Here is a 24,724-nt window from a genome sequence, read left to right as displayed (position 1 = left end):
GGGATGGACAACAGAAAAGTGGGTGAAGGGAGACGTCAGACAGGGCAAGATATGACAAAACAATAATTTATAAATTATCAAGGACTCACGAGGGAGGGGGGAGCGGGGAGGAAGGGGGAAAATGAGGACCTAATACCGGGTGCTTAAGTGGAGAGGAAATGTTTTGAGAATGACGAGAGCAATGAATGTACAAATGTGCTTTACACGATCGATGTATGTATGGATTGTGATAAGAGTTGTATGAGCCCCTAATAAAATGATTTAAAAAAAAAAAGCGCTGTCTTTTTCTTTTGAAAGGCAATCAAATCCTTGTCCAATCAACAGAAAAGAACCTGTTGACTTTTTTCTAACTGCTCAGAATATCACTGGGTATTATGAGAAATATAATTGCTTTTACTCTATAGTGCTACAGTTGCAATATAATAATATTAGCAATCCGCTCACTGTTAGACCATACAGAGAAATGCCTTCTCAATGATTCTAACTTTCCTACTACTAGAAAAAATAAAAAAAAAATGTTTCAGGAGTTTATTAACTGAAAATAGCTGATGCATTTAAAAAAGGGAAATAAAACAAACATTTCCATTCCAAGTACTTTTATTAACATTCTCTGCTTGTGAGTGTTTTACTAAATGCATATATTTTATTCTCCTACTCCCTTCTATTCTTTCCTGCATTGAGTGCTGCCTTTTATGTGTTAGCTAGAGTTTTATTAAGACAGGTATAGATAAATGTGTATTGACAATCCAAAATTTCCATGAGACCAGAGAAAAATGAACATAACCAAACGTATAAGTCATGAAGTTATTGCTATCCAATTGCTTCATGTGTCACCATCTGGATTCAGACCTTGATGCATTTGTGACTCTGACCCCCACAGTTTTTTATATAGATTTATATTTGTGCTTGGTCATTAGGAAATTCTTACATGAATGTAAAAGCTTCCATGGAAATTAAGAACAACTTTCTTGTATGAGTCTCCTTTTAGGGATCCTTTGCAATACAAATGTTCGACTTGGGTAATTTGAATTTACTTCCAATCCAGAGACACATTCTTGGTTTCAGCGCCTTACTAGTTGTAATTAGTAATCATTGTTTTCCTGGCTAATATCTACTTGGTATGTTTGGCATCATAGGGTTCAAAAGACTCATAAGACAAGGTCACTGCTTGCAAAGGGTTTTTGGTCTAGTGGGAATAACGGAATTTGCCCAGGAAATAGCTAAGAGACAAAACATAGTGCCACACAGTGTGATGTAGATAATCACACAGAAGGGTCACAACAGTAGTTTTTAAAAAACTTCAGAGAAGGGCAGCTGAATCCAGGCTAGAATTTTGTCACGCTAGGACTTCATGAAGGAGATGTCTACGGCAGCAGCTGTTGGATGTAGAGGGTGTGTGATTCAGGAAAGAGTATCAGTCGAATGGCTAAACTGACGAATAGTCAATGCCAATAGTCAATGGCATGGAATGGGGCAAGTGCGTCGAGGGTTATGAGAAATTCCTCCGGAAGGATTAGAGAATGGAAGGGGCAGGAGGTAAGAACGAGGGAGCGGTTTTCTTGCAGCTATGACGAGAAAGGACTGAGGCGATGTGGCCTGGATAATGTTGATGGCAGTAAGATGGAGCGAGTCACTGTCAGTGATATTGAGTATGAAGAGCGCAAATGAAGTGCAAAGACGATCAACATGTTTTGATCAGAGGGCATTTAAAAGGGAGAGTTATGGGAGGGATTTGATGTAAGCACTAGGAATTTAATAAATTTGGAACAAACAAAATGTGATATTTTGCTGGAGACAGAAGGGGTGATATCTTAAACCAGGGGTCAGGAAGCTTCTTGTGTGGAGGACAGAGAGTTTTCACAGGTTTTATGGGGTCTTGGGCAAAATGACTCATCTTGACTCGGTGACCAGAAGCAGCCGCAGAAAATGTGTACATGAACGAGGGTGGCAGCCTTCCAACACAACTTTATTTATGGACACTGTAATTCAGCTTCATGTAATTTTCACATGTCGCAAAAGCTTCTTCTTTGGAAGTCTTCCAACTATTCAAAAATGTACAATCCATTCTTAGCTCACCACACAAAACAGGTGGTGAGGCTGGACTTGGCTGATGCACTGTGGTTTGTGACCCTGGTATTAAGCCCAGGAGGAAATGTGGGTCCGGCATTCACGTGCAAGGACAGTGTGAGACACAGATTTGGGAATCATCAGTGATTTCTAATAATTCTTATCCTTAATGATTTCTCACACATGGATTTCCAAATCCTACCAGAGAGTCTCAAACAACACCGCATGGGAAATGTACCAGTGCAGTTGATTCCTGAGACGTCTCTGTAATTCTCCCACAAGTTTTCTCCTCAGGTGTCTACAGGCTCTCACTGCCATGAAGCCAATTCTGATTCATAGTGGTGTTCCGTAGGACTTTTAAGGCTTTGTAAATCTTGATGGGAGCAGATAACCACATCTTTCTGCCACAGAGTGGCTGGTGGGTTTGAACCGCCAACCTTGCAGTTAGCGGCCAGAGGTGTAACCCACCACACCACCAGTTATTAATGCTAGTGATATCAAATCAGTGACACTCTCTGTGAATTAGGGTTTCAGGCTGTTCTGGTTAAAAGTGAAGCACATAGACTCAAATTCTCTAGGAAAAACGATGAGAAACTGAGAAGGGGTATAGTGAGCCCTCTTTGGAGTCTGACACATGAGATTGGATTATTGAACCACACACATTCCAATCAGTGTGGCCCACTGCCATCTTAGGCCACTGTTGTTTCTGACTCTGCTCAAAAACAATGCGGTTTGGATGCTATGCAGTATGTATGCCCCCCTTGTTTGTTAAGAAGGAGATTATGTATAAAGCGTGGTTCTGATCAGCAGTTTCTCCTGTCTTGGTAATTGTTCATGTTCACCCACATTGAACCAGGAATAACGGATTCAAAGACCCATGTGGCTTTCTTTAGCAGGAGTGCAAATTCTACTCCGCTGCATGATTTAGTCTAAAATATACCACTTGTGTGATGCTTCTGCTAATTTCATCCAGTAGCATGGACTTCATGATCCACTGTACTGTTACTATAAGTGTCTCTATCTTATATAATTTTGAATCCCTTCTTTGAAAACTATTATGAAGAAAACAATAGACAGGTAAATAGATACATAGATAGATTAATCAATCAATTGATTGGACAACAGCTAGATAGAAACTGGTTCTTGGTCTGAAAAAATCCTGGTGGTTATGTAAATATTTGTTGAGAATTTTGCTTGCATTTGGTATGATTTAAAAGATGGTATTTGGAGACCGGCGAGAAAAGTTATATTTTCTCTCTTAATTTGTACCTACATGACACTGACTTCTTTTTCCTTAAGTGTTTTGCTTTTCCTCACAAAGATAGGCTCTTTAAGAGGAATGACTCACTTTGAGCACCTGAATCAAGGTTTTGATAAGACCCAAGGTAACACCAGATGCAGTAATTCTGTAGTGACTACTGCATGGTACAAAAATACAGAGATGATCCCTCTTCATTCATATCCCATTGAGAGACATGACCCAGACAATCTTACTTTGTGTTGACACTTTTCTTAATGTTTTAAAAATCTGCCAGGTAAATCTAATGGGATAGAAACAGAGCTTCTTTCTCTCTCTTTCCTTCCTGCCTTCTTTCTTTCTTCCTCTTTTATTTTTAAGTTTTCCTTCTCAGTAAATTATGGTATGTCCCCAAATCCTGATATTGAGGTTTTCATTCTTTGTGCTTAATGAATGAATTCTAGTTTTCTTACGGAGAAACTAAAACAAGACAAAACAAACATCGCTGTGCCTAAGTTTTTGACAAGCGGTATTGTGCCCGAGCATGTTAGAATTAAAAATGTTAATTGATGCATATTTCTTAAGCTCTTTACAGTTGACAGAGTACATCCCCCACATGATTCAGGCAATCTACATAACTCTATGAAATCAGAAAGTAGAAATCATTACTCCCACTTTACTTTTGTGGGAAATAAAACAATGAAAGGTTACTTTGCACAACATTATACAGCCCAGAAATGGGAGTACTGTGACTAGAATAAAGTGGGTTTGACTGTGAGTCCATAACTCGGTCATGACTGAACCAGTCCCCTTTTATTGTAAGGTTATAGTTTAATCATTAAAAAAAAAAAAGCTTAAAGAATCTATGATCCAAAAAACAAAAACAGAAAAGCAAACAGATGGGTCAACATCTACTGATAGTATTAACAGAATTACTGTAAAATATGAATCAATTGAAAATTCAAACAAGCAGAACCATGGGTTATATAGATGTAATTTCTTTTGGCCCTTAATTTATAATTGAATGAATAAAATTATAATAAAACCTGAAATCGACAAATTATTCTTACAAATAAACAACAAAACAAAACTAGTTTTTCTAGCTTTCATTCCATGGCTTCTCCTTTGCCCCCCTTGTATCTGTGTTCCTATATATTAAAAATGACCAACACAAGCATGATCAGCATATGACACATTGAATAAATGTAAAAATTAATTCATTATACAGTAATTAATTATTATCAAGGCAAGAAATTACTTAGCTTTGAAAGATGTGCAGTCACTTGTATTGAATTGAAAAAAGCGTTCAGTCTTCCCACACATTAAATCTAAATGAAGGTTTTTGTTTTTGGCACTATAATTTTAATCAAATGACCTTTTCTATGATGAGCTAAAAATTTTTAAAAATCTATTTCTTTTTCCCTACTAGAGAAAACCAATATGAATATTAGACTTTTAAACCATAAAATCTTTACATCCTAAATTTTGCCAAGTAAGCGATGGAATCTCAAGCAGAAGCATGGTTAGGGAAATAAATGAAATAAAATAAGTACAATCTTCCTATCTAGTGTTAAACTATTTACCAAATTAATTCTGTAGTTAAATGGTGTCAAGTTTATACCGTCGATAGTCAGCTCAGGTAAGAATATGTGAAAACAGGCTACCCTGTTTCCAGTTAAAGATGTAGTGTTTTATTTATTCTGTTTGATTGCTATGGTTTATTGTAGCTCTGAATGCAGCAAAGAACAAAGTTATGTCATGAGTAAGAAGTTACATTGAGGTTTCTTTTTTCTGTCCTCAGATAGAAAACCAACACAGGATCCTGGACTTGCTGCTGCAAAGAGACTAGGGAAAGCAGTAGTTGTCAATTCTGGGCTGCATGTTAGGAACACTGGTAAGCTTTTAAAAATGTTGACGTTGCACACTGAATACTCCCAATGATTCTAGTTTAATTGGTCTAGGGCGCAGCTTGACCATCAGAATTAAAAAAAAAATCTCCCTCCACCTCCATGATTCTAATGTGCAACCAATATTGAGAACAAAAAATACCTCACCAAGAGTCAAGAGCTCAGTAGTTCTCCCAGTGGCTCTTCCTTGCATTGCCTGTCTCATGTCCACCCCTTGAAATGTAGTTTCAAAGCTAACAGAGCAGCATCTTACCAGCACAATGAAAAACTACGAGTCAGTGATCTCTCCATCTTCACACACTGCGAGAAGCAAGAATGTGTTTCTTTGGAAGTATTGAGAAAATAGTATTTCCTCTCTCTCCCTCCACACCCAGCAGGGTCTTATTTACCCACATTTGCATGATCATTTATGCAGACAATAACATCTTGTGACTAGGTTATTCTTCTGGTACCCCTCAAGTGACCACAGATGCTCAACAATAGATATATACAACAACAACATCATTAGCGGAAAATGTGTCTCTCATGTATAAGAGTGTGCACCTCCTACCATCATATCCTTTGGGGGATATATCCCTGGTTTGCACCTTGGGAGCTATGGCTCGCTTGCCATAAGTATGGTTGTCGTAACTGTTGTATTCAAACGACGTCTTGGAATATTTCTCAAGTTCCTTGGCCAAGTTGGAACGAGGAGTGGTTGTGGGGACATTGTTTCTGTAGCCATACTGAGGGATCTCGAGTTGCTTGACAAAGCACATTGGCCTGTAAATAAAAGGAAACAGTTTATTGTGGCCCTGTATGAGCTACAAGTTGAATTGAAATTAGAACGTTTCTTAAATGCATCAAGATATCAGAATCATTAAATTATTTTATTCCCCTAAGAAATGACCAATTTTGTTTTAATTTCGTAGCACCAAATAAGTTATCTCTCTAAAAGATACATTTTTTATCAGAATAAAATTCAAATATCATACAATTTAATAGTTCAAGCATACTGAGAAAGCTATACAATCATCAGCACATCAATTTTAGAGCTTTTTCTTCTTTCTTTTACGTGTGTTGTCTTGTTAGGCCCTCCATTTCCTTCCAACCTCCTCTGACTTGTTCCCAGGTAATTTATTAATTCAGTTACTGATTCTTTGGATTTACGTATCCTGGATTTCCTATAGAAACATACAAAATAAAACCAGCACCTAACCCACCCAAACCTAACAACAATGACAAAATAAAACACAGGTCTACCCCAACTGAAAAGAAAGCATAAAATATTAAAAACTGGAACACATTTAAAATAGGTCAAAAGGAAGATCCAAATGATAAGGTGTTAACATTTTAACCTAATTGCCTCTGTCGTATTTGGCTATACAAAGCTATTCCTATCTTTGGACCATGGTCAGAGCCTTAGAACTTGTGGACACCGTACAAGTGGATTTTGGACGTTAACCGTTATCATAGCCTTTTGAAAACTAGATAGTTTGGCTCTTTCCCATCTTGCAAGATGCCGGGTGAAAAGGCTCAGTAGAAGCCAGACACCAAGGAGAAGCAGCCCAAAGTCGGAAAGCAGATGCCAGCGGCCAGTTAGGGCTAAGGACCCAATGCTCAAGAAGGGGAAGCCCCAGTGCCACCGAAACCCGGCCTAGTCAGAGGAATCGGCTGGTATTCCCACAAGGCCAACAAGAGGATGTACGCCGCGGCCAAATCCAGGGTTGAGAAGAAGAAGGTCCTGGCTACTGTCACAAAACCAGTTGGTGGTGACAAGAACGGCACGAAATGCCTGGGTATCACCCTACGGAAGATGTGCATCGGAAGCCACTGAGCCTCGGCAAGAAGCCCTTCGGTCAGCATCTCTGGTCATCCTCACTGGGCGCCACCGAGACCAGGGAGTGGTGTTCCCGAAGCCGCTGGGCAGTGGCATGCTGCTTGTGACAGGACCTCGCTCCCTCAATCGAGTTCCTTTGCGCAGAACACACCAGAAATTTGTTGTCGCCACCCCAAGCATCTCACAGACGCCTACTTCTAGAGGCAGCTGCGGAAGCCCAGACACCAAGAAGGGGAGATCTTTGACACGGAGAAAGAGAAATTGCAAGATCACAGATCAACACAAGGCTGATCAGAAAGGCATGGACTTCCAAATTTCGACAAAAATCAAAGCTGTTCCCCAGCTCCAAGGCTATTTGCGTGCTACCTTCCCGCTCACAAATAGGATTTATCCGCACTAATTGGTGTTCTACATTCTTGCAAAGAACTTAATTAAAGAACTCTAAGTTTTTTTTGGGGGGGGGGCGGGGGTCGGGGAAGAAAAGAAAACTAGATAGTTTGAATTTAATTTTTGATACTGTTTCTTCCTCTGGATATGGATTTTGTTATTTACAATGCTTGAATCACACAGGCTCTTGCTATAGCAACATGTAGTGAAGAAATCAGATAATGCCCAGATAGCAGCATGAATAACATCCGGAATCTTAAAGGCTTGTGTCGAAACAAGTAGCCATCTGAATGAGGCGTCCACTTAGTCCAGATGCAAGAAGCACCCGTAACCTAATACCTGGGACATTTTCTAGTTAGTGCTTGGTGACCTAGGATGTGAGTTCAGACAAATAGATAATAGATTTTTGTTTTCTTTCTGTTAAAGGTGTCCAACATTCTTCAGAGATGACCCCAGAGTAGTCTGTTGGACTTAATGCTGAAATTCCCTAATGTGGGAAGAAGCAGGTGACTGCTATCCAAAGGTTGTGGTTTTGGAAGTCATGAGACTTTGATTCAAATATCTTGCTTTTAAGGATGAAACATAACTGGCAATTTAAGACTACCATATATATTCTATTTCCATACTCGGTGCTTTTTATGATCTTAATACCGCGGAGAAAATTTGGCCTCAGTGAAATAGCATTATTGTAATGTTCGCTTCATGTCCAACCCTCACAGCTCCCACTGTTCTCTTAAACAGGCTTCAGTTACTGTGCTGGTTAGCGATATATGAACTAGACACTCCCGAGTCAGCGTAGAGGCCGAGATGAAACTTTCAATCGCATTTTAGACTGATGGCCCTTCGTTAGTGTCACGCGTCTTTCTGCATAAGAGAGAGAGACTGAGCAGAGTTGAGTCCTCTTTCACCCTTTGCCTTCTGCCAGATTTGGATCTTACATCTGGTTCCTTAATCTGCTGTTGCATTGCCTGCCAGTCCCGGGAGTCATGAGCAGACTAACAACAGCCAGCGGAGTCATTCAGCTACCTGGGCTCCTCTGTATCCAGCGGCCTCGGCCCTCTGTGTCTCGGCTTCATCACCCTGCTTCCTGTTCATTAGCTTTGAGTCAGGAGAAGTGTGACTTTACCCAAACTGGATTTACCTAGTTCTACAACTGTGTAAACCATTTAAAATATATATAAAAATCCCTTTCTATGTACAAGCACATACAAACATCAGTGGTATTGTTTCTCAAGAGAATCCAATCTAACACACTCATATAAGATTTGAATAGTATAAGTGGACAGCACATGTATTTTAGTCTAACAACCTTTCCTGTATATGTATAACTACCACTTGTCTGTCAGTTTGTGGTACTGTGGTGGCTTGTGTGTTGCTATCATGCTGGAAGCTATGTCACCGGTGTTCTAAAGGTGAATAGCATCCCCCAAAGTGTATAGGCTTCAGTGGAGCTTCCAAGCTAAGGACAGACAACGAAGGAGGACTAGACTCCCCACTTCAAAATAATAAGTCATTGAAAACCATATTTATAGCTTTTCAGCATTGTAATTGCCAAATGCTGAAAGCCTAAACAAAGGATGCAGAACCTTGCTGGTCTGAGGGCTCTCAAAATGTGACTGAAGAGGTGATGATTTATTGTTAGGGAGTCGACCATGGTGATGTGAGTCAGGTGAAGTCTGTGGGGGTGGAGCCTTTGGGATCTTCATTTGCTGATGGGTACCACTCAAAGAGAAACTGCTGCCAAAAATCTTCTAATGATTGAAATTGGAATGTGCTAAGTATAAATTTAGGAAAATTGATAGTGGGCAAAAATGAAATGGAATGCACATGCTTGGCATTAGTGAGATGAAATGGACTGGTATTGTCCATTTTGAATCAGAAAATCATACGATACTCTGCTGGGAATTACACAATCACAAGGAATGGTGTGGCACTCATTGTCAGAATGGATCTTACTAAATCCATCCTGAAATACAATGCTGTTTGTGATAGGATCCTATCTATCTTCAAGGAAATTCAATCAATATAACTATTATTCAAATTTTTGTACCAACCACAAAAGCTAGTGGGGAAGAAATTGAAGAATTCTACCAAGGACTTCAGTTGGATATTGATAGAACATGCATTCTAGATAAATTGATAGTTATTGGTGATTGAATGCGAAGTTGGAAACAAAGAGGAAGGAACAGTAGTTGGAAACTATGGATTTGGTGATAGAAATGAAACTGGACATTGCATGACAGAATTTTGCAAAACCACCGACTTGTTTATAGCAAATATCTTTTTTGAACAACACAAAAGACGACTATCCACATGGACTTCCCCAGATGGAATATACAGAAATAAAATGGACTACATCTGTGGAAAAACACAATGGAGAAGCTCTATTTCAGCAGCTAAAATGAGACCAGGGGTCAATTGTGGAACAGACCATCAATTGCTCCTATGTAAGTCCAGGAGACATCTGGAGAAAATTAAAACAAGTCCATAAGAGACAAAATATGACCTTGAGTCTATCCCACCTGAATTTCAAGAACAGATTTGAAGTCTTGAACACGAATATCAGAAAGCCTGATGAGCTTTGGGAAGACATTGAGATCATCTTTCATGAAGAAAGTTGAAGGTCATTGAAAAAAACTAGCAAGAAATAAAATATCAAAGTGGACGTAAGAAGCGACTCTGAAACTTGCTCTTAATCCCAGAGTGGCCAAGTCAAGGAAAGAGACGATGAAGTGAAGGAGCTGAACAGAAAATTTCAAAGGGCAGCTCCAGAAGACAAAGCCAAGTTTTATAAAGAAATGTGTAAGGACCCAGAATTAGAAAACCAAAAGGGAAGGACATGCTCAGAATGTTTGAAACGGAAAGAAATCAAGAAAAAATTCAAATTTTGAGTTGCAATTTTGAAAAATTCTGTAGGCAAAATATTGAATGTTACAGGAAGCATCAATAGAAGATGGAAAGAATATATGGAGTCACTGCACCAAAAAGAACTAGAGGACATCCCACCATTTCAGAAGGTAGCACAAGAGGAAGAACCAGTGGTGCTGAAGGAAAGAAGTTCAAACTGCACTGAATGCATTAGCCAAGCACAAGGCTCCAGAAATCGATTGAATACTCATTGAAATCTTTCAGCAAATACTTGAAACACAAGAAATTGGAAAGGGAGCTGCTTGGCCAACTGACTGGAAGAGATTAATATGTTGCCCATTCTAAGGAAAGGTGACCCAACAGAATTCTCAATCTATAGAACAATATCATTCATATCACACACAAGTAAAATTTTGCTCAAGGTCATGCAACAATGGTTGCAGTACATTGACAAGGAACTGCCAGCAGTTCAGGCCAGATTCAGAAGGAGACATGGAATAAGGGATATCAGTGCTGATATCTGATGGATCTTGGCTTATAGCAGAGAATAACAGAATGATGTTTACTTGTGTTTCATTGACTATGCCAAGGCATTTGACTTTGTGGACAACATTAACTTTGGATAACCTTGAAAAGAATGGTAATTCCAGGATACTTCATTACAATCATTGACAACTTGTACATGGACCAAGAGGCAGTTGTGTAGACAGAACAAGGGAACACTCCATGGCTTAAATTCCGGAAAGGTGTGCATTAGGGTTTTATCCTACCATCATACTTGTTCAATCTGTATGTTGAGCAAATCACCAGAGAAGCTGGATTATATGAAGAAGAATGTGATGAAGGCTTACTGGCAACCTGTGATACACAGATGACACCACTTTGCTTGTTAAAAGTGAGAAGGAAAAAACAAACCAAAACAAAATGAGAAGGAATTGAAGCACTTGCTGATAAAAATCAATGATTGTGACCTTCAGTATGGATTACAATTCAATGTAAGAAGAACAAAATCCTCACAACTAGACCAATAGGTAACAGTATGATAAATGGAGATATGTTTGAAGTTATCAGGGATTTTGTATTATTTGGATCCACAATCAATGCTCATGGAAACAGCAGCCAAGAGAACAAAGGACATATTGCTTTTGTTGCACAAGACCTCTTTGGAGTACTGAAGAGCACGGATGTTACTTTGAGGAGTAAGGTGTGCCTGATCCAAGCCATAGTATTCTCATATGCCTGTGAAAATTGGTTACTGAATAAAGAAGACTGTAGAAGAATCAATGCATTTGAATTGCAGCACTAGAAAAGAACATTGAAAGTGACATGGACTGCTTAAAGCACAAACTGATCTGTATTGAAAGAAGTAAGACCAGAGTGCTCCTTAGAGGCACGGATATAGCTGAGCTATTGTCAGGAGAGACCAGAACCCGGAGAAGGACATCACGTCTGGTAAAGTGGAAGAGCAGTGAACAAGAGGAAGGCCCTGGACAAGGAGATGAACACAGAGGCTGCATCAGTGGGCTCAGGCATAGGACCAACAGTGAGGATGGCACAGGACCAGTGAGGATGCAGTGTTTTGTTCTGTTGAGCATAGAGCCTCTGTGGGTCAGAGCTGACTCCCTGGCACCTAACAACAGCAACAATATATGTCTATTTGTCTTTTCTCGATAGTATTTGAAATTCTATACCATTTGGCTAGATTAGTGGGTTTCTGATATTACGATTAGAATTACTAAGTATCACAACAACAAAAATCCAAAAACAACAATAAAAAACAAAGACCCAAACCACCACGATCGTGTAGAATGGATCCTATAGGCCTCTGTGGGTTTCTGAGACTGTAATTCTTTGTGGGAGTAGAACGTCTCATCTTTCTGTTATGTAGCAGTTGGTGGTTTTGAACTGCTGACCTTGTGGTCAGCAGACCAATGCATAATTACTATGCCATCAAGGTTCCCACCAAATGTCCCATAGATATTATGTTATATCTCAATAAACTGACAATGCTTCCCTTAAAGTGGATCAAGGATATATATAAACTGCAGATATGAGAATGGATTTTGAGATTTTACTTAATGGTAAACCCTAATGTAAGGACAACTGGTTCCTTATAATGTGGCCCTGTTCAGTACATGTCTCATGAAGTGATCATTGAATATAGGAGTGCTAAAGTGAAGTGTGATAAAGAAGTTAGATGGTACTTGGCTATCAGAAAGAATAGCATCTGGGATCTAGCCTCGCATTCTTAAAGGCTCATCTTAGAACAAGCAGTCATTTAAGTAAGCAGTCAACTAAGTTTACATGGAACTAGCACCCCACCCCATGTGATCCAAGGATTGTAAATGATAAAATCCAAATCCAGAGGCAGGAAAGGCATCAGAGCTTAAGTTCTGAACACCCACTTTGCAGAACAATGACTCAAATATAAGAACAATTATGATGAACGTCCAGGACAATGTATCGTTTTGTTGTACATAGGGTTGCTATGTGTTGGGACTGACTCGATGGCATCTAACATCAACGAGATGGATGGCAATGAAAGTTCAAAATCTACCTCCATGGATTAAGCCTGCAGTGCATCCCCACTGACCATAGTCCAGGGACAGGAATAACCTGGTTATGAGATAGCGCGCATTGTGAAGTTGATTATGGTAGAGGTTGTTGTTGTTAGGTGTCAGATTTATAGTTAGGTTAAAATGTAACATGTAACATGTAAAATGTAAAATGTAACACCTTATCAATTGATCTCCCTTTTGACTCTTTTATCTTAGTGGTTATGTGTTAGGTTGCTAACCGCAAGGTGAGCAGTTCAAAACCACCAGATGCTCCATGGGAGAAAGACAGGGGCTTTCTACTCCCATAAAGAGTTACAGATGTTGAGACCCACAGGGGCAGTTCTACTGTATCCTATAGGGTTGTTATGAGTCCATGTGACCGGATTGTAATGAATTTGTTTGTTGTTGTTGTGTTACATTAAAATGTAGCACCTCATCAGTTTTCTGCTTTCTTTTCAATTGAGCCTTTTCTGTTTTATTTTGTCAGTTTTTCCCCCCCTGTATGCAGGATATGTAAATCTATTGAGTCAGTAACTGGATTAATAATTATCTAGGGGCATGGTAGGGGAGTTAGAGGGGGAGTGGGAGGAAAATGCAATGATTACAAGAAAGAAGAAAACATTCTAAAATTGATTGTGGTGATGATTGTACAACTATTCCTAATATGATTGAAGTATTTTATTGAATGTTATTTATATGCCAATAAAACTATTTTAAAGAGGGAATAACATCATGGGTCCTAAAGGCGTGTCTTAAAATAAGCACCCATCTAAGTGACATGTCAGTTAAGTTCACATGGAAGAAGAACATAAGCCAGTGTTATCAAATGATTATTAATAATAAAACCCATTATAAGAGGAGGAGGGGCTGTATTAGAGCTTAAAAACCTAGTTTGCAGAAGGCTATGAATGACCGTGAAAGACCAATATCCATTTACAGAGCTCCCACATGGGTTAAGCCCCCTTTGAATTCCCTCCATTGAGCACAGATGTGATTAGTTTCATCCTCTGACAGTGCACAGGAAAGGCGATTAGGCTAAAATTTAACATCTTACCATTTGTTTCCTCTTTTCACTCGTTTTAATTTATTCTACCTTTTATTATTTTCTGCTTTCATTTGGATTGTAGTTTTGTGTATTTTATTGTGTTGTTGCTGTTGTAGAAATCTTTTTTGTATAATTTCCTTTATATGAAATTCAGGATAGTAAATCTATAAAGACAATAACTGGATGAATGCTTTTTTAGGGTAATGGCAGGGGCTGTTCAGGAAAGTGAGGAGCTCAGAGTGGATAGAAGAAGAAAACAATATTCTAAAACAGATTGTGGTGATGAATTCATAACTCTTAAATACATTTTAAACCATTGAATTGTATGATATGTAAATTATACAATTTAAATATGATTTAAGTAAAATGGCTTAAGTTTTTTAAAAAATTGCTCAAAAATGGCTTAAAAAATAAAACAGTTCAAAAAAGAGGTCTACTATGCATGATGAAGACATGAATTATGCAAATAGGAAAATAATCTCAGACCCTTGCATTTTTTTACAGTGGCTAAAAACAGTGGTTAAAAAATACATTGTGGATGAGTGTCAATAAAACTGTTTAGAGGGTGGAGGGAATGTGGGGTAGAAAGGGGGAACCAATTAAACAAGAATCTATATATAGCCTCCTCCCTGGGTGATGGACAGCAGAGAAGAGGGCGGGGGGGCGGTGTCAGACAGTGTAACTTTCGACAAAATAATAATAATTCATGAATTATTAAGGATTCATGAGGGAGGGTGGAGTGGGGAGGGAGGGGGTAAATGAGCAGCTGATATTAAGGACTAAAGTAGAAGGCAAGTGTTTTGAGAATGATGAGGGCAACAAATGTACATATGTGCTTGACACAATGGATATATGTATGGATTGTGATAAGAATTGTGTGAGTCCCCAATAAAAGAATTGAAAAAAAAAAAGACAACGCAAACAAGTGAAATAAGCTAGTTAGAAATTTTCCTCCAGAAAAGGAGGATGTGGAAGACATGCTCTTAGTGTGCACACCAAGACAAGAGGAGATCAAATTTCTCCAGCTGGAGAATAACATGGAACATGCAGTAGTTAATATACTTTGACAAATATCAGGATACACTTTTAACATTTTGATCTAGTATTCATTTATTTTTGGAATACCATATTTAAATGAAGACACACTCAATTATTATGGATTCATTCATATGCTACTATGTTTATATATCCCTCTCTAATCTCATAGTATTCATATATTTTTATTGGAAATGATTTTAGAGAAAGTTGCAAGAGTAAGTTCCTTCATACTTTTTACACCATTTCCCCTAATGTTACCATCTTACTTAACCACAGGACAGTGATCAAAGTCAGGAAATGAACATTGGTACCACAGGATTAAAAAACAGGATTTTATTTGGATTTCACCAGTCTTTTTCATTAATGCCCTTGATCTGTTCCAGTATCCTAAATTGCATTTATGGGTCATGTACCCTTAGTTTCCTCAATCTGTGACTGCTTACACATGTCTTTTATGCGTTTGATGAACTTTTGGAGTGCTGGTCAGTTATTTTAGAGAATATACACAGAGAGTGACATTTAAAGATAGACTCCCACAGTTCAAAAAGCCATTTCACTGTGGTTTTAAAATATAAAATATTTATTAAAATGCTTACATGAGGGCATCGTATTTTCAAATAAGCACTATTTTTTCATACACCAAATAGAACTAAATCCTAAGTTTTAAGCAATCAAAGTTTTTTGATGACAAGTGGTTCTTACACCAAAAGAGAAGACTTTGAAGGTGACAAGGAGGCCTGAGATGGGGATAGGAAATTATAGAGGGAGGGAGGAAGGATGGAAGGGGAAGTAGAAGAGGACCACACTTATGAGAGGTTTAATGGGATATTATTACCAATTTTATTTATTGAGATGGGATGAACAACTACATAGAATATCTTTCTTTAAAAATCAAAAACAAGCAAACAAAAGATCCCACAAAAAGATGGCAACATATTTACAAATATGCCTGATACAATTGATGTATAGATTGTAATAAGAGTTGTAAGAGCCCCCAATAAGTGATCTTTTAATAAAAAAACAAAAACAAAAACAGTGTGAAAGCTCACAGCCATAAAAGCCCTGTAGATTTCTTACCCTTTGGATCTAAATGTTTGTCTGAGTGGCTGAAAAAAGAAGACAAGTAAAACTGAAGTAGACATGGAGTCTTTAGTGATCTAAAGTTCATTTCTAACATGGGGGTGAGGCAAAGGCTGAAAAATGTATTAAAATAATGATCCAATAAAGGGTTAATAATGCTCTGAAAGGAAAAGCAAAAAAGATAGTGAATTAATGCTTAACAGTTAGGTTTGCAGCTAATCTGTATAGGACAATCATTTTTTTAAGATCTTATATCTTTATTACCAGTGTCAGCTTAACAAATATTACTTGAACCTGAAAGAGAAGTATGAGATTGTAGCAGATGTGTACTATTATAATACTAGTAGATATGAATTTCTACTGTGAAATAAAAAACTTTCTTTGAAAATACAAATGGGAAAAATACCTGGATTATTTTCCCTTAAACATAGAAACCTAAGGGAGGTTTTTCCTTTCCTAATAATGTCCACAAAAATAGTTTGAGTCACGAAATAAATCTTTCTATTGCATCTTCTCTTTCTTTTTTTTCTTCCAATAATCTAATGATAATTTATTAAAATCACATTATACATTTTTATATGACTACAGGTTTCCATCAAGAAAAGCTGTGACTTGAAGGTAAGGAGGTGGTGCTGACTAACCGAGGGACAGGGGAGCAACAAGTGGCCCAAAATCAGTGGCAAGGAGTATGTGAGAGGCCTGGTAGAGATTCAGCAAGGGCAATGTAACAGAAATTACTGAAACCCAAATGAAGGCTGAGCATGATAGTGGGACAAGAGGAAAGTAAAAGGAAATAGAGGCAAGAACTAGGTGACAAAGGGTATGTATAGAGGTTTTAAGACTGGAATGTACATATGTAAATATATTTATATATGAATGGGGAAATAGATCTATGTGCATATATTTATAGGTTTAAAATTAAGGCAGCAGATGGACATTGGGCCTCCACTCAAACACTTACTCAATGCAAGAACACATTGTTCTATTAAATTGGCATTCCAGGATGCACACCTTCCCGACACTATTGCTGAAGAAAAATGTGTGCACATGCAAATGTGGTGAAGAAAGCTGATGGTGCCCGGCTATCAGAAGATGTAGTGTCTGGGGTCTTAAAGGCTTAAAGATAAACAAGCGGCCATCTAGCTCAGAAGCAACAAAGCCCACATAGAAGAAGCACACCACCCTGTGTGACCATGAGCTGTTGAAGGGATCAGGTATCAAGCATCAAAGAACAAAATATCATATCATTGTACATGTGGGTGAGTACAGAGTGGAGACTCAAAACCCATTGGTAGGCAACTGGACACCCCCTTACTGAAGGGTTATGGGGAGGAGATGAGCCAATCAGGGTGCAGGGTAGCAACGATGAAACATATAACTTTCCTCTAGTTCTTAAGTGCTTCCTCCCCCCCACTATCATGATCCCAATTCTACCTTACAAATTTGCCTAGGCCAGAGGATGCACATTGGTACAGATAGCAACTGGAAACACAGGGAATCCAGGACAGATGACTCCTTCAGGACCAGTGGTGAGAGTGACGATGACTGGAGGGTGGAGGGAATGTGGGGTAGAAAGGGGAAACTGACTACAAGAATCTACATATAGCCTCCTCCCTGGGGGATGGACAGCAGAGAAAGGGCGGAGCAGTGGTAAGACAGTGTAACATATGCCAAAATAGTAATAATTTGTGAATTATGAAGCATTCATGAGGGAGGGGGGAGGGGGAAAGGAGGGGGAAAATGAGCAGTTGATACTAAGGGCTGAGGTGGAAGGCAAATAAGTGTTTTGAGAATGATGATGGCAACAAATGTACATATTTGCTTGACACATAGATGTATGTACGGATTGTGATGGGAATTGTACGAGCCCCCAATAAAATGATTAAAAAAAAAAAGAAAAGCTGTGACTCTCCAGGTGCTCTATGTCCTTTCCATGCTCTTAAGAAACATAATAACTTTCTTTCTTTTTCTGTACTTCTATTGGGGGATCTTACATCTCTTATCACAATCCATACATTCATCCTGTGTGTCAAGCACATTTGCACATATGCCGCCATCATCATTTTCAAAGCATTCTCTTTCCACTTGAGTCCCTGATATCAGCTCCCCATTTCTTCCCCCTCTCTCCCCACCCGCCCTCCTTCACGAACCCTTGATAAGTTATTGATTATTATTTTCTCTCTTTCTAAAAGTTTTACATACATATAAACAGAGGAACTATACTTGGTTTTGGATTAAACACTTCAAAAAGATTATTTTGCTTTTTATAATATGAAAGTACTACCCATTTCATTAAAGAACACTTAGAAGATACAAAAATTTTAAAAAATCACTTATAAGATGCTCAGAGATAAAATTGTAAATGTTATTAAGATTAAATTAAACTTTATTAATTTTCTATTAATTTAAAACATATTAGCATCTTATACTTTAAAATATTTCACATTTAACTTTATATGTTGTCTTGCTATCCTTTCTGCAGCTTAGATGTTAAATATTTCCCCACCAGCTGCCATTGAGTTGATTCCAACTCAGCGTGATTCTGTAGGGCAGAGTAGTACTGCCCCGTAGGTCAGAAATTGACAGGTAGGTTCCAGTTTATTCTTTATGGAAACGAACAACCACATTTTTCCCCTTAGGCTGCTGGGCTTGGGCTAGTGGTCACGTGTTTAGTCACTGCATCATCAGGGCTCCTGGGATTTTTTTCCCCTTATTATTTTAAATATATATAATATTGTTTTGTGCCACCTAGCTAAGGTGAATCCTTGTGGGAAACTAACAAATGCCATTCCTGCAGATTCTCCTCCAACAGTTATGCTGCCTTAAAGTGAGCACATGGTTGATTCTGTCTCCCTGTAGAGACAGACATTCTTTGATTATCTCCTCCCACCGAGGCACCCAGACCCCCTCATGTCTTCCCCCAATGCAGGTATTAGGTTTCCTCACCTGTGAGCTCAGGAACTTTACTGTGATTCCCACCCACTTTGTGATGTATGTAACTCCAGAATATGCATAACCAATGGCTACCTATAAAAGCCCCCAAACAATAAAGACACAGTCTCTCCCCTGGTCTCTGGTTCCTCTCTCCTCTGGCCCTCACCCCTCTCCCCTGGTCACTCTCTCCCTTGTCCCCTCTCCCATTGTCCTCCTTCCCCGCTCCCTCTCCCCTGTTATTCCCACTTTCCATACCCCAACATGGAGCACAAAGTAGGGCTGAGGTGAGCATGCTACCATGAAATGTGCCTGACTCCTTTATTTCACTCTCTATTCGATCTCTCTTATTCTCTACAACTTTATTATAATCTTTACATATTATCGCTGTACAATTGTGCCTGCGGGGCCATGATGATGTTTTAGGGGCTGGCTCCCCTGACATATGGCACCCATCACGTGGGCCCCAGTAGGAAAAGAACTTTTTTGAGTTATATTGTTAGGTAGCTTAGCATAGGGACTGGGGCTTCCATTACTCAAGCTCAGAGGTTCATGCTTCTGGCCAGGAAGGGGTGGTACACCTAGGTGGGTTTTGCATCTAGATTGGCCTATTTGGGCCAGGTGAATTCAATTCAGCCAATGGAGTTGACCAGGGTCGTCAGCTATGCCTCTCCATGGAGGAATTGAAAAGCCAGGATCCTGGAGCCCACTGTTTGACCTTCTTGAGCAGCTTCTAGGCAGGCTGTATGGGGGTAAAGGGCCCTGAGGGTGCCTGTGTAAACCTGAAACTTCTTCTAACTTTCAAAAACTCACTTGGATCACAATCCAGACTTCAGAGTGAATTCTTTCTCATGCAAAGTCAAGGACCGAGGAATATCTCTTCCCTGAGAGAGCTAACAATATCCCATGTAACAATTGTACGGCCTTATTGGGCAGAGAGAGTGAATCAGGAAAAAAAATTCTGAGTGTGTTTTTAGTCTGAGTGAGATATGGGTCAGGTGAAGAGTAAGGATACAGAGTACTATATCAATCTTAGCCACCTCTTAAAGAAACAAAATGTAGTGGTAACGAATAAGATAATGAAAGGGTTTCTTCAAGTGGTAAAGAAATTTAATCCTTTTTTGGAGTTAGGAACTTTTGATATGGATATCTGGGACATGGTAGCCATTACCTTAAGAAAGGCTCACAGGGAAGGACAGAGCATACCCATGGAGACCTGGGCCCTATGGGTGCAGATTAAAACAGTTTTAGAACCTTTGCAGGAGGAAGAGAAAGAAGATTATGTGTCCAGTGAGAAGTCTTGTGTGAGCTATTCAAATCTAGAAAAGCAAGCTAAAGTGTCTTTGAATGAGTATGAATTAGGTGATGGAACTTTAGAAAAAACTGAAAAAGCTGAGACTGATTTGTTCCCTACGGCCTCTGATTCTAAATGAAACGTCATGGCCAAAGCTCTATGCCCTCCGGGGACTGAAGCCTTCCGAAGGTCCAAAGGTGATAAAGCACTAGAGGAAGCAAATTTCAAGACCCAAAATGAGGCTATTAAACAATGGAGCTCCCTTGTTTTCAAAGGTAGAGAAAGCAAAGAAACAAAACCAGCAGAATAGTGAGAAACCTCTAAGCTACCCAAACTTAAATTTGATGAAAAGCAAGCAGAATGAGTGTCAGGCAGATGAAAGGATTTTAGATAGCTGAGAAAACTAAGCCTGACTGAATCAGAAGGAGATATCAGATTAGAAGCATCTGCACTGCCCCAGAACTTAGTGTAGAAAAGACTAGGTATTGTAAAACAATTAACCAAGCCAGTGCTGGAGGTAGAGAGATTCTTTCTCCAAAGAAATGCAAACTAAGAGAGTTAACACAGAAGATGAACTTTGGGAAGTAGAGTTTGAAGATCTACCAGTTGAGAACACCGGTGCAGAAAATAGAAGCAAAAAAGCAAAGAATAGAAAAGCACCTTTACTTTTAAAAGTAGAAAGAGGGATTGCAGAAGGGGATTTAGAGATTAGAATGTCTTATCCTGTCAGAGTTATTTACAGACAGCCCGGGAAACACCCACAAGAAATTCACGGTGTCTTGCCCTTTGAGTTGCTAATAGAGCTCAAGCAGGTGGTCACTGACTATAGCTCAGACTCTGTAATTAGCATTGTCAGATCTTTGGCAGTGTCTGAGTGCTGGATCCCTGCTGACTGGAGAACTTTGGCCACAGTTTGCCTTTCTCCCTCAGAATTTTTGCAATATAGAATCTGTTGGACTGAAGGAGCTGATTACACCAGGAATAAAGGAAAATACTTTAGTTGCAGAAAGATAGGTCATCTTCAAAGAGCGTGTAGAGAGAGCAAACCAATCATCCTAGCCGCAAAGACCAAGCTGAGGTCTACACCAGAGCATGGACCAGGATTACCAATCTTGGGTTTAAAAGTACCTGGATTTTACTCCTGCAGTAAGGGATTTCCATTAGCAAATGCTTCCAGGCAGGGAAATAGAGAAAGGAGTTTGATCCATGTCCTGCCCAACAGGGCGCAAAGGCAAAACTAGCAAAGAAAATCTTAGAAAGAAATCACAGGTATCACCCAGCCTCACAGCAGGAGATGAGACCTAACAAACGTGCCAAAGCCCAGCCTCTGTTCTTGCTGCAGTAAGTTTGACTAACCAAGTAAAGTCTCAGAAGCCTTCACAACAATTTGTTGATTCCAAAAAGCAGGAGCCTGTTCTTGAAAGAGTAACACAATATTTATCAGCAAGATTTAACCTTAAGTCATCAAGGCATTCAAATAGATACTGGAGTTGATCAAAGTTGTGAGGAAAAGCTAAAAGCTGTAATCAAACCAGACATTAAGAGTGGTACTTGGGGTCTACTACCTAAAAGAATGATAGGACATTTATTAGGAAAGTCCAACCTAAATTCTCAAAGTGTTTAGATTGTTGCTAGAATTATTGATCAAGATTATGAAGAAGAAATTAGGGCAGTAATTAAATCTGAAGTACCATGGTTTTTAAAGGAAGATTGCTTAAGCCAATTTTTGCTTCCTTGCATTTCTAGATTTAAAATTTATACCTGTCAGGAAAGAGAACTTGAGAAATATGACCACCCTTTAAATCAGGTGGTCTTTTGGAATACTGTTGTAGGGAAAATACAGCACCCCCACATGGAATTAGAAATTGGAAGAAAAAGGTTTTGCATATCTAGATATGGGGTCATTTCCATAGGACATTCACGAGGGCCTAAGACCCGCCTATTAACTTCCTCTAAATCCAGCTTGGAGGGAATGAGAGACATTAACCATATCATAGAGTATTGGAAGATTGTAAAATCCTATAGTGCAAGAAGCCTGAAGGGCAATAGTGCTTAATTGAACCTGTACCTTATTGGTACACTTAGAGAAAAAAATGTCTGTTTGGTAAATTAGTTCAAGAAAGGCTGAATAAATTTATTAAGAATATTTTCAGTCTTTCAAATCATCCTGACAAATCCTGACTTGCTGTGGCCCTGGAAGATAGAGAGGAACTACCCAGAAGACTTCCTATGCTGTGTTCTTTACTGGAGCAGAACACTAATTCTTTAATTTGGTAGATGAATTTGAACCTCCAAATCTTCTGTTAACAGGTAAATATTTAATAGCATATTATATATATATACCAGAGCTCCATATGCATTCTGTGTGCTATTGTAAATCTTCTGATAAGCATTCTTATAAAATCATTTTCTTTGTTTGTTATTTCCTTAATTTAGATTGATTTTGGAGCAGGGACAAATTTTTAATAAATAGCTTTCATATATTGTTGTTAGGTGTCATCAAACTGGTTCCAGCACATTCACAACCAAAGAAAACATCACAGCCCTATGTTGATTGGGCTGAGCTGAAGCAGGACAGGGGCCTGCTTCCTTGCACATCACCGGAGGTCAGTAGCAGACAGCGCCAGATAAGATAACTGGTTGACTTCCTCTAGTTCCTAAAGGTTTCCTCCCCGCTCCCACTACCATGACTCGAATTTTATCTTGCAAGACTGGCTAGACCAGAGGAGATACACTGGTACAGATAGGAACTGAAAATACAGGGAATCCAGGATGGATGAGCCCTATAGGACCAGTGGTATGAGTGGCAAAACAGGGTGGGTAAAGGGAGAATGGGTAGGAAAGAGGGAACCGATTACATGGAACTGTGTGTGACCACCTCCCTGGGGGACAGACAATCAAAAAGTGGATGAAGGGAGACGTCGGACAGGGCAAGATATGACAAAATAACCATTTATAAACTATCAAGGGCTCATGCAGGAGGGGGGAGCGGGGAGGGAGGGGAAAAATGAGGACCTAATGTCGGGGGTTTAAATGGAGAGAAAATGTTTTGAGAAACGATGTACAAATGCGCTTTACACAATTGATGTGTGTATGGATTGGGATAACAGTTGTATGAGCCCCAAATAAAATGATTTTTTTAAAAGAAAAAAAAACTAAAAAAAAAAAAAAAAAAAGATAACTGGTTAAATCAGATGCTCTGGCTTCAAAGAAAGCCACAAGGAGTCGACAAGCAATTCTCAGAGTGTGAAGACCCCATATGCTAATTGCCATAATTGCCACCCATTTCACCACCCCTTTAAAAACCCGTGTCCCTGGCTGCTGAGCACAACTTCCCTGACCTGTTTGCGTAGGTCACGGAACCTCATCTGGGTGCTTCCCCCTAATAAAGCTATTTCTGTTTCTTCTCTCCGTTGTTCTGTTAGTTATGTCTGTCCATCTCCCTGTACCTCTGGGAGAGGTATGGACATGGACTCCATGCCTTCCTGCCCAGCTTTGGCTGGGACGTAGCCCACCCCTCCTCCCCTCTCGAACCTCGGGATCCTGTCTGAATGCACGACTTCTGGTATCTTTTTGTGTATGTTCATTTTGTCTCATTTATCCTGTTTGTCTTTCCAGACACAAGTACCAGTAAACGCATATGGGAACATCGGGTTCCTGTTTTTTTTTCTGGGGTGCCACTCTATTACTAAGAGGAGCTGGAAATAACTATGTTTTGCGTTTGTGGTTCTGCGGTGCTTTCTCTAAAATTTTCTGATTCCCCTTTCTCTCACCCTGAACAAAGGCCTCTGACTGACCTCAATTTTACTGGCCATAAAGCCAGGCCCCCTGCCATCCTCAACTTCTATTGTGTCTCTCTTTGATTCAAGGTCCCTGTCTGCTGAGGAAAGCCACAGGCCTGCGCCAGGGAACCTTACTGTTCTGCAGAATCCAAGACTCTCCCCTAGATCCCTAACTCTGATCAGGATGCTCTCAGGGTTACTGGACTATTTTCTCACTGATGGGTGCTAACAGGGACCAGGGGCCACCCTTCTCCTCTGTCTGTACCCCCTACAGTTTGAGACACCATGGGAAGTCCTCTGCCTGAGCCCACTAAGGACAGTTCTTTGGGGTGCCTACTGGCCAACCTTACTGAATTGGGTTTGGCTCCTGATTTCTGCCCTAATCACCTGGCCAACCTTACTGAATTGGGTTTGGTTCCTAAAAAACTGCTTTGCCTTAAGTGCCTGGTCTTTTTCTGTAACCAAGTTTTACCTCAATACCGATTGTACAAATAGCGAAAATACCGATTGTACCGAAAATAGCACTTTTGATGCTAACATCCTTCATGACCTCGACAATTTTTGTCAGCAAACTCACAAGTAGTCAGAAGTCCCATATGTTCAGGTCTTTTTATTTCTTCATTCCCATCCCTCTCTACTACCTGACACCCGGCTCAAGTTCTCTTAGCCAAACACTCTCTTAATCAGGCCCCTGACAGTATTCCCCCTTGT

At 39.5% G+C, this 24,724-nt stretch overlaps 1 protein-coding gene and 1 pseudogene across 19 annotated transcripts in view; one reads left to right on the top strand and one right to left on the bottom strand.

Annotated features, from left to right (window-relative positions):
• Nucleotides 1-24,724, bottom strand: part of MYT1L (myelin transcription factor 1 like) — a 723,101-nt gene that overhangs the window by 132,459 nt on the left and 565,918 nt on the right. For all 19 annotated transcript variants that reach the window (XM_045294233.1, XM_045294236.1, XM_045294234.1 and 16 more), the window contains one exon: nt 5,762-5,973. In XM_045294233.1, coding sequence (XP_045150168.1) covers nt 5,762-5,973 — 212 coding nt within the window. The remainder of the gene's footprint in view (nt 1-5,761; nt 5,974-24,724) is intronic.
• On the top strand, nt 6,710-7,475 carry LOC115870939 (annotated as a pseudogene).

This window comes from Echinops telfairi, unplaced genomic scaffold, assembly GCF_000313985.2.
Source record: "Echinops telfairi isolate 266 unplaced genomic scaffold, ASM31398v2 ScPeMD7_3509;HRSCAF=4178, whole genome shotgun sequence".
NCBI lineage: Eukaryota > Metazoa > Chordata > Mammalia > Afrosoricida > Tenrecidae > Echinops > Echinops telfairi.
Note: the sequence above shows the minus strand (reverse complement) of the source record. Positions and strands in the feature narration are given on the sequence as shown.